General features: G+C 32.9%; 1 protein-coding gene across 1 annotated transcript; it reads left to right on the top strand.

Moving 5' to 3' along the window:
- Positions 1 to 6,132: 6,132 nt before the first annotated feature.
- Positions 6,133 to 9,484, top strand: LOC149160327 (uncharacterized). Its single transcript, XM_089433816.1, has 2 exons — positions 6,133 to 7,675; positions 8,997 to 9,484. Exons 1-2 carry the CDS (start codon positions 6,568 to 6,570, stop codon positions 9,038 to 9,040), a joined length of 1,152 nt encoding a protein of 383 aa, XP_089289942.1. The 5' UTR covers positions 6,133 to 6,567; the 3' UTR covers positions 9,041 to 9,484.
- The last annotated feature ends 6,094 nt before the right edge of the window (positions 9,485 to 15,578 follow it).

The raw sequence follows: 15,578 nt of genomic DNA, 5'->3' as shown, positions 1-15,578 counted from the left end.
AACCTAATTGTTTTCAAGAAGCTTGTAAAGTCGAGCACAGTAAAGAATGGAAGAAAACAATGGAAGAAGAAATGAACTCTTTGTAGGAAAATAAAACTTGGGAGTTGGTAAACCTCCCAAAAGGTAGAAAGGCTCTACAAAACAAATGGGTGTACAGGATTAAGCATGAATGTGACAAAAAGAAGGAGAGGTATAAAGCAAGACTGGTGGTGAAAGGTTTTGCCCAAAAGGAAGGTATTGACTTCACTGAAATTTTCTCACCTATTGTTAAAATGTCATTCATTAGAGTCATTCTTGGTCTAGTTGCTGCTTTCGACCTAGAATATGAACAGCTAGATGTAAAAACTGCTTTCCTTCATGGTGAATTGGAGGAAGAGATTTATATGGAGGAGCCAAAAGGCTTCATAGAAAAAGGCAAAGAAGGCCTTGTTTGTACGTTGAAGAAGAGTCTCTATGGGTTGAAATAGGCACCTCGACAATGGTACAATAAAATTGATTCATTCATGTTGGAACATGGTTTTCAGAGGTTGGAAGCTGACCATTGTGTCTATATCAAGAGGTATGATCAAAGAAAGTATATCATAATATTGTTATATGTGGATGACATGTTGATTGTTGGGCATGATAAGAATAAGATCAATAGGTTGAAGGAAGATTTGGGTAGAAAATTTGCAACGAAGAATTTGGGACCAGCATAACCGATATTGTGCATGTGGATTATGCGTGACAAGAAAAACAAAAGGTTGTGGCTGTCACAAGAAAAATATATCAAGAAGTGCTTGACAGGTTTAATATGAAGGATGCCAAGACAGTTGGTACACCCCTTGCAGCCCACTTGAAGTTGAGCACTGAATTATGTCCTAGTAATGACAAGAGAAAGAAGAGATGAGTAGAATTCCTTATGCTTCAGCAATTGGCAGCTTAATGTATGCCATGGTATGCACACGACCATACATTGCATATTCAGTGGGAGTAGTGAGCAGGTTCCTTACCAATCCAGGCAAACAACATTGGCAAGCAGTAAAATGGATTTTAAGGTATCTCAAAGGTACTAGTCATTATTGTTTATGTTTTGGTCATGATGAGAGTGTGCTTGAAGGATTTATAGATGCGGATATGGCTAGAGATATGGATACCAGAAAGTCCACTACAGGTTATTTGTATATATTTGCAGGTGCAGCAATATCTTGGGTGTCAAGGCTACAAAGAATAGTAGCCCTCTCTACAACAGAAGCAGAGTACATAGTTGCAACAGAAGCTTGTAAAGAGATGTTGTGGATGCAGCGATTCCTAGGAGAGATAGGAATAAAGCAGGACAAGTATGTGTTATATTGTGATAGTCAGAGTGCCATTCACTTGGCGAAAAACCTAGCATTTCATTCAAAAACCAAGCACATTGACTTATGGTACCATTGGATTCGGCATGTGTTGGAGGAAGAACAGTTATCTTTAGAAAAGATCCATATAGATAAGAACCCTGCTGATATGCTCACTAAGATTCTACCATGAAATAAACATGAGTTATGTAGAGGAATGGTAGGACTCGCAGTGACTCGATGACTATTATTTGGCTTCAAGTGGGAGAATGTTAAGTGTGAAGCCAAATTCACGCAGTATTCTAGATCTTCTAGATTAGATTTTTTTTAGATCTCCAGGATTCTAGATCCTCCTACACCGCCAGTGGTTTCTAGATCATTCCAGATCTCCATCTGAATCACACACAGGATTCTAGATCCTTTTTCTGCCTCTATAAATTTGTAATTTCTCTCGCCAGGGAAGGCAAGCTAAGGCCCAAGCCTGTTATGTAATGCAAAGTGATTTCTGTTCTCCAGTGATTATTTTATCTGTTTTTGACTAAGTAATCTTGTTGTTTCTCCATTTGTCTGTCTCTTTGAATTATTCACTGCTATTGCCATCTAAGTCTCTGAGTATAAATCCGCTATGTGTTATGTATGCTCTGATCTAACAAGGTGGGCAATCAAATTGTTTATATGATAGATTGGAAAAAAATTGTATAAATTATTTATTCACAAAATCCTTCATTCACATTAAATTTAAATTTGTTTAGAAATAAGAAAATACATACTTCATGTGCCAATAAAAACATGACGATTCTAGATTGGTAAATGATTAAGATATTTAATTTTGAATATGATATATTACAACTGAAATTTCAATTTGAAAACATTTTAAAATTTGATACAAAGTAGTGAATTCAATTATTTGACTTTGCTGAGATTTTTGAAATCTAATTCTAATAAAAGTACCAGTACTCCTAGATCAGTTGAATCATGAAGCAAACTGGAATTTGATAAATCTTAGCATGAAGATCTAGTAGACTGGAATTTAATGGCCCGAAGAACTAAATCTTTTGAATAATGATGGAGTTCTAGTTATTCCAATATTTTTATTTGTCAAATTCATGTCAGAGTTATCACTAATTGCTACAGCTACAGCTCATACTGCATTCCCGATAATCTTAATTGCTACAGCTACTAGTCATACTGCATTCCAAATTTTGATTACATAATCTTTTGATAAATCAATGACATGACCGTGTAGCAGATCAGTTGAATCATATAGCCAACTGGAATTTGATAGATCGTAGCATGAAGATCTAGTAAATTGGAATTTAATGCCCCGAAGAATTAATGCTTTTCAATCATGATGGAGTATTGCCAAATTCATGTCAGAGTTATAACTCCCAATAATCTTAATTGCTATAGCTACTAATCATACCACATTCCAAATTTTGATTACTCAACGACATGACCGTGTAGCAGGTAATTTTCTTTTGATAAATTCAGATGATCACAGTTGAATTTCAAGATTTTAGATATACACTGGTTTTGATGATGGGGCTGAATCCATTTCTATCCTCAAAAATAGAATTTAAAGACTCTTACTGTCAGATTATTTGAAAAAAAAATGATGAGATTGGGGCAATTTTTGGTATTCTGGGCAAATTTGAAGTACCACCAATGTCTTTTCATGATGTTTGCTTGATCTTAATGCACAAGATAAAAACAAGATATTCAACATGTACTTTTAAGCTGAGTAGTCTTGAAGTGCCATTTTTGGAAAGTTTTCTGGTTTATTTTCAGATTTAATTTGCTCAGAATCAGGTAGGGATTCATTGAAATCACAATTTTGACAGGTGAACTCTTCACAATCTTGATTGTGTCCAAGAGCTATTTGAGAGCGCTGAATCTATACATGCAGTCTAAAAACCAGTATAAACAACACAAATCAAGATTTGACCACAAAAATTTTAATCCTTCCAAATATTCGTTTAAAACTCCAAAAAATCACACTACTACTCCATTTTAAACTGCAATGGTTCCTTCTTCATTCAAGGACTACATGCAGTTGTTTATGAGATCTGTGTTAGATTAGCCAGCATATACACTATTACGCTTAACTCCTCACTAGTTTGATCATTCCATGAGACAGTTTGGGTGTCAGAAATGACATGGTTTTGAATTAAAGTAACTAATGTTAGCATATAAAATGGCCACACACAGACAGTCCTATAATGCAATCAGAAACTAGATCTATACAAGGGTAATATTAACTGTTACAGCTAGTACTAGTCATAGGGCATTTCAAATTTTGAATGCACTATCTCTGAACGTGATATGACCGTGTAACAGGTACGTCTCTCATTTATTCACTGTATCTTCATGATCTTGTTGCAGAAGATAAGGACAAGACATTTAGCAAATACCTTTAAGCTTCAATGTTTCAATGCTTTTAGATTTGTGTTTCAAATTTCTTTGCTTCATTAACAATCTTAAATCCCTTTTTGGGTTTTGGCCTATCATTTCATTTATTAAAAGAGTTGAGGTTAATAGATAGAAGTTACAGAGTTCTTTTTTCATGGCACAGTGAAGCTATGTTCTGGCTTTATGATGACAAACCAAATTTTGAAAAAATTAAAAGAATAGATGCACAAGAACTTCACTTATATTCCTGTGAATTCCAATATAAATCACACGTTCAAACAAAGTGTAAAATAAAATCACACGTTCAAACAAAGTTACGTCATTTGGTAAAAGTGCATTTTCCATAGACATTGGAATGCTAAACTTTGTGGAACGTGCAGTTGAATGGTTCTGTAAATGTAAACTCTTTCATGTCTACGCCACACCCTACATCTGCGCGACATCATTTCTAAATAATGTAATATCGTAAGTTCAATGTAGGTTCATGGTTCTTAAAGCAGCATTATTCATGAAGATGCTCATCCATGGGAGCAGGTTACCAGTATTGAGAAAGCGACCGGGTGACAAGATTCTGTGAAACAGTTTTAAGCCCACAACATCACACTAAGATCAATTCTCAAAAAGCAATTACCGTGTTCCATTATCCACATGCCAGAGACAACGATATTTATGGAGTCTGTTCGTCTAATTTTGTGAACTTTTTTGGGTGTAGGAATTGTAATACGCTAAAGATGTAAAAAAAGGGAATTGGCCTTTTTTTGGTTTTTTTCTCTGTAAATTTTAGAAGTTTTTTCTTTTTTCAAGATTTTGTTTTAAATTTAATTAGAATTTTTTTTTTTAAACTAAATTAAAAATTGGAAAAACCAATTTTGTATAATTCTAGTTTTGTAAATATCTTTTGATTTTTTTTTTCAATCCAATTTTAAGATCACAGCCAAGCCAGACACCAAATTGGTGTATGAGATCCTCTTGTTTGTGGGACAAGGGACCCAAATTGGTGTATGAGATCCTCTTGTTTGTGGGCTGCTAAGTCTACTAAGGCATACATACTCTACCCCCATCTAGTTTTGAACCTGTGACCTCTTAGTGGGAAACACATGTTCTTAACCATTAGGCCCACTCAAGCTATATATTGTTGTACTGTTAAAGTTCATATTGAATATATTGCTATACATGTAAAGTTCACATTGAGTATATTATTGTACTGGTCTCAAATTTTATCGGTTTACTATCTTGAACTCTGAAAAATATCTTACTCTTACTCTGGCTTGTGGATATATTTTTGCTATTGATTTTACGTGAAATTTAATAGGAAATTAGAAAATTTTGTTTAAAATTAAGTGAGAAATTGGAAAAATCTTAACTTGACACTGTTGATTTCATAAAATCTTAATATTCATGAAATTTTTACATGTTGAGTTCATATTGAGTATATTGTTGTACTGGCTTCAAACTTTGTTGTTCTACAACCTTCACCCCCAAAAATATCATACCCTTGTCCTTGCATTATCTTTCCTATAGAAATTGTGGTCAAAAGTTAAGCCAGAAGTTGTAACTTAGGTGTTGCTTTTGTACAATCCTATTACATGCTTATTTTGGATAACTTATACATGTTGAGTTCATATTGGAGTATATTATTATAGTGCAAAGTATATTGTTGAACAAACTTGAACCTAGGAAAATATCTTATCTTTACTTCTTTTTTTGTTAAATTTTTCAATTAATTTTACCAATGATAATCTTAGTATTTGAAAGGTTTTTCCATATTTAACTTATGTTGAATATATTAATTTCAAATTTTATTTTATTTATACCGCCTTAAATCCTTAAAAAGATCTTATCTTTAACCTAAAAAATTATACTCAATTAACTTAGATTCACATCATTATTTTATGCTCACATCTGAACTATGGTCATTTATAACAAAATATTGACAGATAAATAAGTATTATTAGTAATAACTATATTCTATATATATGGATTTTTTCTCATTTATATAATTATTAATAAAGGTAAATAGTAAATATCTAACAGCAACATTAATACTATATATCTAATAGTTATTAATATGATTGTATATATGCTTCATTTGTAAGATATATGAACCGATTAGAGTAATCTTAAAAGGCTTTTACATATTTAACTTATATTAAATATATTAATTTCAAAATTTATTTTATTTATACAGCCTCAAATCCTTAAAAAAACATCTTATCTATAATCTATTTTATTTATACAACATTAAATCCTTAAAAAAACATCTTATCTAGTAATCTTCACCTTACGCTCACATAGGACACCTGGTCGTTTATAACAAAATAAATAACACTTTTTTAATCACATGCTAACAATGTTCTGCTAGCATGTATCTTGTTTTTAGTTTTAAAAGTTGTCGAGGCACCTCGGAATTACAATTGAGCCAACACCGGAGATTGTTTACAAACCCAAAACCTCACTGATCACGAAGTGCTCCTGTAAATGTGACTGCATTTAAATAAAAGAGAAACACGGAACGCATCCCTCTGCAATCTGCACGCTTCACCTAAATAAAAGAGAAACACTGAATACATTCCTCTGCAATCTGCACGCTGCCCCTATATATATGTGATACAAGCTTGAAAAGTACCCATCAATGCATAACAGCATACTTGCGCAGTCTGTAAGTTCTTGAGTCATTTTAGTAGAGCATTATCCCTGAAAGTTCTCGAGTCATTTTAGTAGAGTATTATCACTGTTCACAGATTGTCAAGGCTTCGATCCAAATCCAAGTCTGTAAGTTCTTGAGCATTTTAGTAGAGTATTTTCACTGTTCACAGATTTTCAAGGCTTCCATCCAAATCCAATGGATAATTACTGTAGGAGTCTATTCAAATACTATCCCCAAAGCTCAGCAGAAGCTTATTCAGATGATATTCACGCTGACCGTCATGAATACACCCCTCCTCAAGCAGATGATGCTCACTATTTTGACATTGATATTTCATCCCCCGTGTCCCCAATAACAGACACCTCTCCAATCCGAAACTCCAGCTCAAGCTCAGACGAGGATCATAGCGAAGATGAAATTGAATTCAACTTCTCTATTTGTAGCTCCAATTCCCCAAACCCAAATCACTGCTTCTCTCCTGCAGATACCTTGTTTTACCAAGGCCAGCTGCTTCCCCTTCAAGTAATACCAACACCCCCTCAATATGATGTTGATATGAAAGGTATTCATGCCTCTCTGCACTCTTCTAGTAACATCCCTTTAGGAGTTAAGTCTCACTTCCCCAACTTGCTGAAAACTGCTACCAAGTTGAAGATATCTTTGTTTCGATTTAGAAAGCCATCTAAAGTTGGTATGGATTTGCAGTCTTCTTGTGCTGAATGTGGTACTGATGTTGGTATGGACTTTCCTGTGCCTAAGCAGAATAGATTACTTACTCTGAAATTGAAGGTGGTGGAAGTACCACTGGTGTCTCTTTTCACTAGAGATAATTCTAAGGGTGCCAAGAGAGATGGAAGCAATTGGTTTCTGAAGAAAACAGAGGATACTGATGATGGAGAAGGACACTGTAAAAATATGGATAGGGATAAGAAGAAAGCCAAGGAGATTGTTCAAAAGTATGTGAAGAAGATCAAACCTCTGTACGTTAAGATTTCACGGAAGTGTAATGAGAAAATTAGGTTTGGAGATCTGGAGAAACCCAGAGGAAGAAATGGAGTGAAAAATGGTATATATCTGGGCTCAGAGAGCAGTGAGAACCAGATGTCATTCTCATATGGCTCACCCTCATATTTCCCAGGTAACTTGAAGATGCTTTACAACCATTTGGGTAAGGGTAAACGACAACCTTCTGAGATGCAGCAGAAGCTTCCTAAGTACTGCAGTAGTGAGAGCACATTGATGGAGGTACAGAGTGCTATTCAAGGAGCCATAAGGCACTGCAAGCAGTCCATTGACATCGATGGTAAGTAGTTTGGTAACAACCCTACTCTTCGCGCACACCCCTTCCTCTGATTTGCAATGCTACTTGCTAAAGCTAATAGGGATTTCTCTTGTTGTTGTGTCTGCCTATCTTGGTGTATATTATTGTTATTGTTTTGCAATGCTGCTTGTTAGGCTAATAGGGATTCGTCTTCTTGCTATGCACGATTATCTTAATGTGCATTCCCCTTAATTTTTCAGTGTTGACAGTGATCTTGTATATCCTGATAGGCATCACTGTGTATCACTGTCATTGTTTTTAAAAGCGGCCCCTGCAGACGCTTCTAGTGTTCCTTTCTGACTTTCCTTTCCTAAGCAGATTGATTTTGATTTAGAGCTGACGAAGTTCAAGTCTCAGGGCTTAAATGCATGGCTGCAAGCTTAGTAGATACCCAATTTCTCACGTGCATCCCCCATCCTCATAGGCATTATTCATATTATTTCCATGGCAGTGCCTACACCCAAGTTCTCACCTGCATTCCCCATCCTCATAGGCATTACTCATATTATTCCCATGGCAGTGCCTACTTACCTGAATATATGGATTCTTCTGATTGTTTTGCATGCATTCTTCGTATTGTTTTTGCATCAGTCCCTCCTGATCCTGATAAGCCTTCATCTTTGTTTTTTTTAATGCAGTAGTGACTGCTGATACTTATAGGCATTCATCTTAGACCTTGTTAGTATATATTTTACCTCTCTATTTATTTATTGTGTTCAGCAAGTTACTGAGATGGCCTTTAGTCACATACTTAATGGTGCCCAGGGAGTGTGAGATTCCGATGATACTATTTGTTAAGACATTGTTGGTATGGATGATGGTAATTGACAAGGTAACAGATGCAATTTTGCTCTGTAGAGATGCTGTAGCTTCTGAGGCAAATCATCTCTTAGTCCAAGTTATGGCAGGGATGTATGGGGACATATAAACTTGATAGGCACTTTAATTATAGCTTTTTGACAGTGCATTCTTCCTATTCTTCATAACCAGCCTGGCAGACTTCCCAAACCACAGTGAAAATGTGGGTCTCAAAACGAGAGATTATAGATGATAAAAAAAACGTAAAGTACGCTTGAGCCTAAAAGAAATTGAAACTGTAGAGATTAATTTTTAGTTAAATATTATCTTAGGCTTCGTTCCAAGGCTCACACCCTGATTCAAATTAGGCAGTCTCTCCTCTGTCCAGTTATGAGAATTGTTATTAAGACCAGCAATTATTTCTGTGCTGTCTCAGATATGAACTCCCTAAATTATGCTCTATTACCATGGGTTTAAAAGCTTTTCAATGTCTCTGATTGCGCAGATACCCCAAACTGTCCAAATTTTGGATGTTCCATGGAGTCCTAAGAGGGCTGTTATGGAGGATAACTGCAAGATTATTGCTTGAAGTAAATCACTGTATATCTGAAAAAGTGTTGCTGAAGGTATTGCAGACCGCTGCTGTAGTTCTTCAAAGGAAACCAGATGATTACAAGCACAGAAGAGTGTGAATGGCAGATGTTTAATAGGTCCATTCTTATATGTACATGTCCAAAGTTAGTATTGTATATAATCTTTAAGCTTCATGTCACCAATATGCGTTAAATAGGTATTCCAATGTAATTGAAGAAACTGTTCTTAGGTTCACTGGGCTTCATCCTGTTTTGGGGAAATGAAAGGTTAGGGTTTCTTTTTAATGTTATAAACTGTATATTATTTAGGTAGGCTTTCTTCAATAACAATAAACCTTCCCTGTCTATCACAAGGGCCGGCGTTGTGGTATCCTCCATATATTCCAAGGTGCATATGCTATACAGTGTTTTCTGATTGAGATCAATCAACTTGTATGTGGATTTGATGTTGCTTGTTTAAAACTATTGTCATGGACCAGTTAGTTTCACTTTGGATAGATGCTCATCTTTTTGTTTGGCATGCGAGAAAAACTCTTCATACAAGGCTGGCATAATTTGTTGCTCATGTGATGTGATCTGACAAGTAATTTGTTTTCGGGTAAACCCAAAAAAACAAATATAAAACATAAGATGGATGCCTCAGTCAATCAGCAAAAGTTACAGCTATAGTGCCAGAATCAAACAAATTGTACGCATATACTGCACACAGTAATTAATGGTCTCAGGCTCATTATATAAAACACAAGAAGAAAACAGAGCTAAGCCATTTTGAACCCTTGTCCGTGGTTTTTGGATTTATAGGCAGTGGTTTAAGAAGGTGATTGGTGATTTACTTCGGATAGATTTTAAATTTAAATTTGGTGTTAAATTTAATAAAAATTAGAGATGTTTGATTTTTGTTTCAGAAATTAATTAAACCCTTTTATACTCATTGAGACTAATTCCAAACTAATATAAATATAAAGTATTTCTATATCATACGAAATTAATAATAAATATTTTATCTATTTTTTATTTTTTCCTTAATATATTTTTCTTATTTAAATATGTTTCCCATATATTTTTTTAAAAGTTCAACTCTTTTCACCCTAAACTTTTTTATACACAACTTGTATAAATATTTTTTCCATACATTTTTTAAAAGTTCAACTCTTTTCACCCTAAACTTTTTTATACACAACTTGTATTAAATTATTTGTATTAAATTATTTTGTTTTTTCTAGTTTTTTTTAATTAAAAATAATTAATTTTTAATATTTTTTAAATATAAATTTTATTAAATTTAAAATATTTGTTTTTAATTATTTATAAAGTAATAATGTTAAAATCTTTGTTTGAAGGATATTTACATGCCTGACACATTGGGTCACTTAAGTTGGAGCACTTTACTTCTCCACCTACTTAGGATTCGATAAGTTGCTTGCTTTGGATATTGTCTATTTTGTTATTGTTCACTCTTAACTTTTTTTTTCATTATATAGAGTAACTTTTATTTACATGCTCGCACTTAAGTTGGAGCACTTTACCTCTCAACCTGCTTAGAGGATTCGATAAGTTGCTTGCTTTGGATATTGTCTATTTTGTTAGTGTTCACTCTCACTTTTTTTTCATATATAGATTAACTTTTTTCTCCAGTGATTATATTTGATAACATCATATTTACTATGTCATGTGAGATTAATAATAAATATGATATCTATTTCATTTTTTTTTTTCCCAATTTTTGGGATGACTTGTATTAAGTTGTTTTGTTTTGTTGTTTTTTTAATTTAAAATAAGTATTTTTTTATTTTTTAAATATAAATTTTATTAAATTTAAAATAAAAAATTTAATATATATATATATATTTAAATATTATTTTAAAAATAAATTTTAAATTATTTATAAAGTAATTCTTAAAATCTTTGCTTGAAGGATATTTAGGATTAGATAAGTGGGTTGGTTGGGGCATTTTCTATTTTGTTGTTAGCTTTTTTAATTTATTTCCATTAATTTGATGATATCATATATTACAAATATTAAAGTTAAAAAAAATTGTTTTTTTTTTTTTACTTATATTCTTTTTATTTATAATTTTCTAGTTTTAAAATTGTTATGTAAATGTAATCTAGGTGTTAAAGTTAGGACTTTTCTAAGAAGACAATGAATGTTAGGGTTCAGGAGGAACCCAAAGTGAATAATTTCTCTTTTAATTCTTGTGAGAGAAGAGTAGAGCTTTGTGTTAAATTGGAAACCCTAATAATACTTGGAATGGTTAATGTAGATCTATATAGGAAAGTTATATTGTTTTCTCTTGTACACTTGTGAAATGTAAATCTACGTACCAAAGTGGACTTGTTGATTTGTATGCTTTCTAGTTATAGATATTTGGTGGAATAACTAGCCTTAGTTGGGAGTGAATCCTAGCTTCAGGGAGTTTGTGGTTAGGGTTTGTTATTTATGGTTGATGTACTAGTGAGGTGATTTGTAAATGGTTGGCCTATGGCTTGTTTATTTCCTCAACATAGTTCTTTACAAAAATAGATAATGCCTTTTTCTACTAATCACCAAAGGTATAAACGATAATGGCACTATCACATGTTTGGTTCACTATTCAATTGCTTGCTTCAATAGACATAGCTTTATTCAGTGGAGGCTCTCCAAATATATTCTCAAGTTGCAAGTTCTCTCGATGCATTGAATGGAAGATATGTGGCAGTGTTGTAGCTATACGGGTGAAAGCATGGAGCTAGGCTACACTTTTTAACGAGATAGGGCATGTTTGGGTGGTAAAAACGATGGCTCAATCGACCCATTTAAGCGACCAGTCGAGCCTTTTTTAAGCACTCAATCAAGTTGTTTGAGGGCTTAAAAACTTTAACCCGAGGTTATCTAGGAGCTCGATCGAGCCATGTTTTTGAAATTTCCCGCCAATAAAACCTAGGCATGGAGTTAAAAAAAAGTGGCGTGATCAAGCCTTAAAGTTAGTTCTAGCCTTACAACTAGATCCATGATTAAAGCTAGATTGAGCTATAGGCTAGATTGAGCTTTAAAGCTAGATCAAGCCTTTTATTTGACCATGTTAAGGGCTCGATCGAGGGTTTTCTAAACACTCGATTGAGTTATTTAAATTTTGATTCAAACACTCGATCAAGTGTTTTAAGCACTTGATTGAGCATCTTAAGTCCTAAATCCACAATTTCAGCACCGCTTCTGCAAAATTTCCTAAAACATCATTTTGAACCATATCAAACGTAGGGTTGAATTTGTCCTACGCTGAATAAAAAAAAAATATCATAAATATACACAACGAAAAAAATTCCAAAAAATACCACTATCTTCTTTTACGAGTGATCTTCAAAAGGGTACTTTTGGTTTCCAATTTATCTAAATATTTGAAAAAAAACTTACATTAACACATGTGTCTGCAAAATGAAAATGAAATATTACTTCGACAACTTTGAAAAATAATATAAAATATATTTTTGCATTAAAAAACAAAATTAATATGAAAATTTTATCTCTCTCCATGTATATATATATATATATATATATATATAATTACACATTTTAGACTAAGTTATGGTATGTGAACACACACATACCTCTTAAGATGTGTAAAAAATTGCAAGGACAAGAATTTCATTTAATGGAAATTTGACATATTATATGATACTTATATATTTTTTAAGAAAATATCATTAGGACAACAACATAATTCTCCACAATTTGTCTTTTTACTCCGAATCAAAATTCATAGTGCTTATATGAATTTTGAGGACTTCAATTCGATAAAAGAGGAAAAACTTGAAATTTCATCACCACATTTGGCCCAAAAGTGTAACCCATCTTCATGCTCTCACACATACTCCAATGATTAATAAGTGAAAAATGAATGACTACAACAACATTGTAGTGTATAGTACTAGAATTAATTTGAATGATGTATACTCGTATAAATCCACCACAAAATAATAAGCACTCAACAAGAAGTAATTGGAAGATTAGTTGTAGAATGTAGTTAAACAATGAACCAACAATCAATTTTGAAAACATCATGTTGGTGAATATATCATCTAGTGTTTGGAAAATAAAATATCAAAAACATCGGGAAAACATTGCAAAATAGTGACAAAATAGAAAATTAAAATTAAAAAATATAAAATACAAAAAATATTTCAAAATTACAAAAATATCATAGGTGGGCAAAAATATAGTGATATCTTAGAGAATACTGTAATATTTTTTGGGTTAAAAAATTGCAATATTTTTTGGCAATATTATCATTGTCACAAAAAAATTTGAAATCATAATAATAAGATCACACTGTTTGCAACATTGCAAACAATACACAACTGTTTCCAACACTCAAGAAATTGTTTAATCTAGTGAACAAAGTTGAGATTATAATGTAGCTATATTATATTTCTCATAGTTTACCTAGAATGCAATTAGATTAAAACAAAAATATATTAATTATACAAGCCTATTAACACAATGAGACAACAAAGGTTTTGTTTTTCACATTGTAAATCTAAATGTAAAAAGAAGGTTCTCGCGGATTTTTACCAAGCATGAAATTAATTACAAAAGGTTTCAAGCTATAAACAAGTTTGGTGTATTACCACTTATTGACAGGAAATTTGTAGATGGCCATGGTTCAACAACAAACTTCAATTAAATACCAAACAACCAATAAGAAAGCTTGGAGAGTCAACGTCAAAGGAGAAAAAGAGACAAACACCAAGCTTATGCCAAAGGAAAATCTAGTTCAACTCTTATCTTCCATATTGTAGTAGAGGCACATTTTATTAGAGATTTGTTGGGAGAAGCTTGAGCATAGTGAAGAAGAATATTGAAGGGAATTGAAGCTTTTAGGGACCAAAATCCCGCAAATGGGGAAATGTTATCTAAATCGGTTCCTCACCAAAAATCTATTTGTAAATAACTTAAGATTACCAAACTAGAGTTGTCTAATTGTAGATGTATTTTTCTTTGAGGAGAAGTCATTCCTTAAGGTAGTGACAATGCAATAAACATAGTAAACATAATTGTCAAGTCTCACTAGCACGATTAATTTTGAGGGTTTCATTTTATAAGGCAACCAATATTGAAAACTTGCGGTGGTTGGGAGGAGACATCAAAAAAATCAAGTGATGTTAAGGGTTGGTGTGTCCCATGATGGGTGCAATCCTTAAGTGATTTTGATGGCTTAGGTAACCCTAGACCGCAAGACCACATGCTAGTCTTGCAAGTTCCAAGCACATTAGCAAACAAACAAAAAAATGCAATAAACACAAATAAATAATGATAATGATAATACATAGTAAGAATAATAAATAGATAATGAAAAGTCAAGGACATGCCTCTTACTTGTGACTGATCAATGCATATAATTTCACTATCACGTAGCTCATTGCCATCATCATTCATCACATCATATATATATATCTATATATATATATATATATATATATATATAGATATATATATTTTGTTATATCCAATTGAAACTTCAAAATCAATTTTAACTTCTACTACATTGGCAAAAAAGGGAACTTATAACATATCTAGTCCCTTAATGCTTAACTAAATATACAAGTTACTAAATTTTTGTTTTTGCTAAGTGATTGGTTAGCTCTCGTACCACACTATAACAACCACACCCCACACCTAACCTCCTAGATTACGTAAAGGAGGTTCGGGTTGTAAAAATTTCACTTTTATTATTAAGATCAAAACTCTTTTTTGAGGTTACCATTGTCTTTTTTTCTTCGAGAACTTTTGAGGGATATAAATTTTTTCATTCTAGTCTAGAAAGGTTGAAACTTTTGGCCATAACCCGTTAAATCTAGATACCAATGCATATTTCTAATAGTTTCTTATGTACCCTTTTAACTATGGAGAGGAAACTTGTAAAATAAGGGTGCATTCCAATGTCTTCATAAAGAAATTGTGCAAGTGTCAAGTTTTCCTTCCCACAAAGACAAAAATGATTGTAGAACACATATTTGAAGGATCAGGAAACCTTCACAAAAGCTGCAACTATCATTGAGGGATAACCCAAAGATGGTGACTATGAAGGCACAAAATCATACTTCAAAAAGATATCATCAAAATGCTCTTGTTAGCAAAAGAAGTTGATATTGGGTAGACTAGAAATCAGAATCCTTTGAATTCTTCTAAAACCCATTGCTTCCATCTCTCCTGGCACACATAATTATCTCTAGTGGAAAGAGACACAAATTATACTTCCGTCACCTTTAATTCTAGAGTAAGTCATTTTAGAGTTTCAATAAAGAAGATTTTGAACTCGTTAGCTTATGTAGCATCCTTATCGACTGCATTGTAAGACTTATCTTCTAGCTACCACTAGAAGTTTATGGTATGTCTATTAATTAGATTGTTATAAATAATTTTTCTTTCATGGAAGATTTTTAGCTTTTGTTAGTCAGATCCTTGGGTGTTTATATAGTTCTACATAGTAACAAAGCTTTGAATGCAAGCTTCTTCT

This window comes from Pinus tabuliformis, chromosome 5_2 (genome assembly GCF_031772625.1).
Source record: "Pinus tabuliformis cultivar Carrire ecotype Pingquan chromosome 5_2, CPIR1, whole genome shotgun sequence".
NCBI lineage: Eukaryota > Viridiplantae > Streptophyta > Pinopsida > Pinales > Pinaceae > Pinus > Pinus tabuliformis.
Note: the sequence above shows the minus strand (reverse complement) of the source record. Positions and strands in the feature narration are given on the sequence as shown.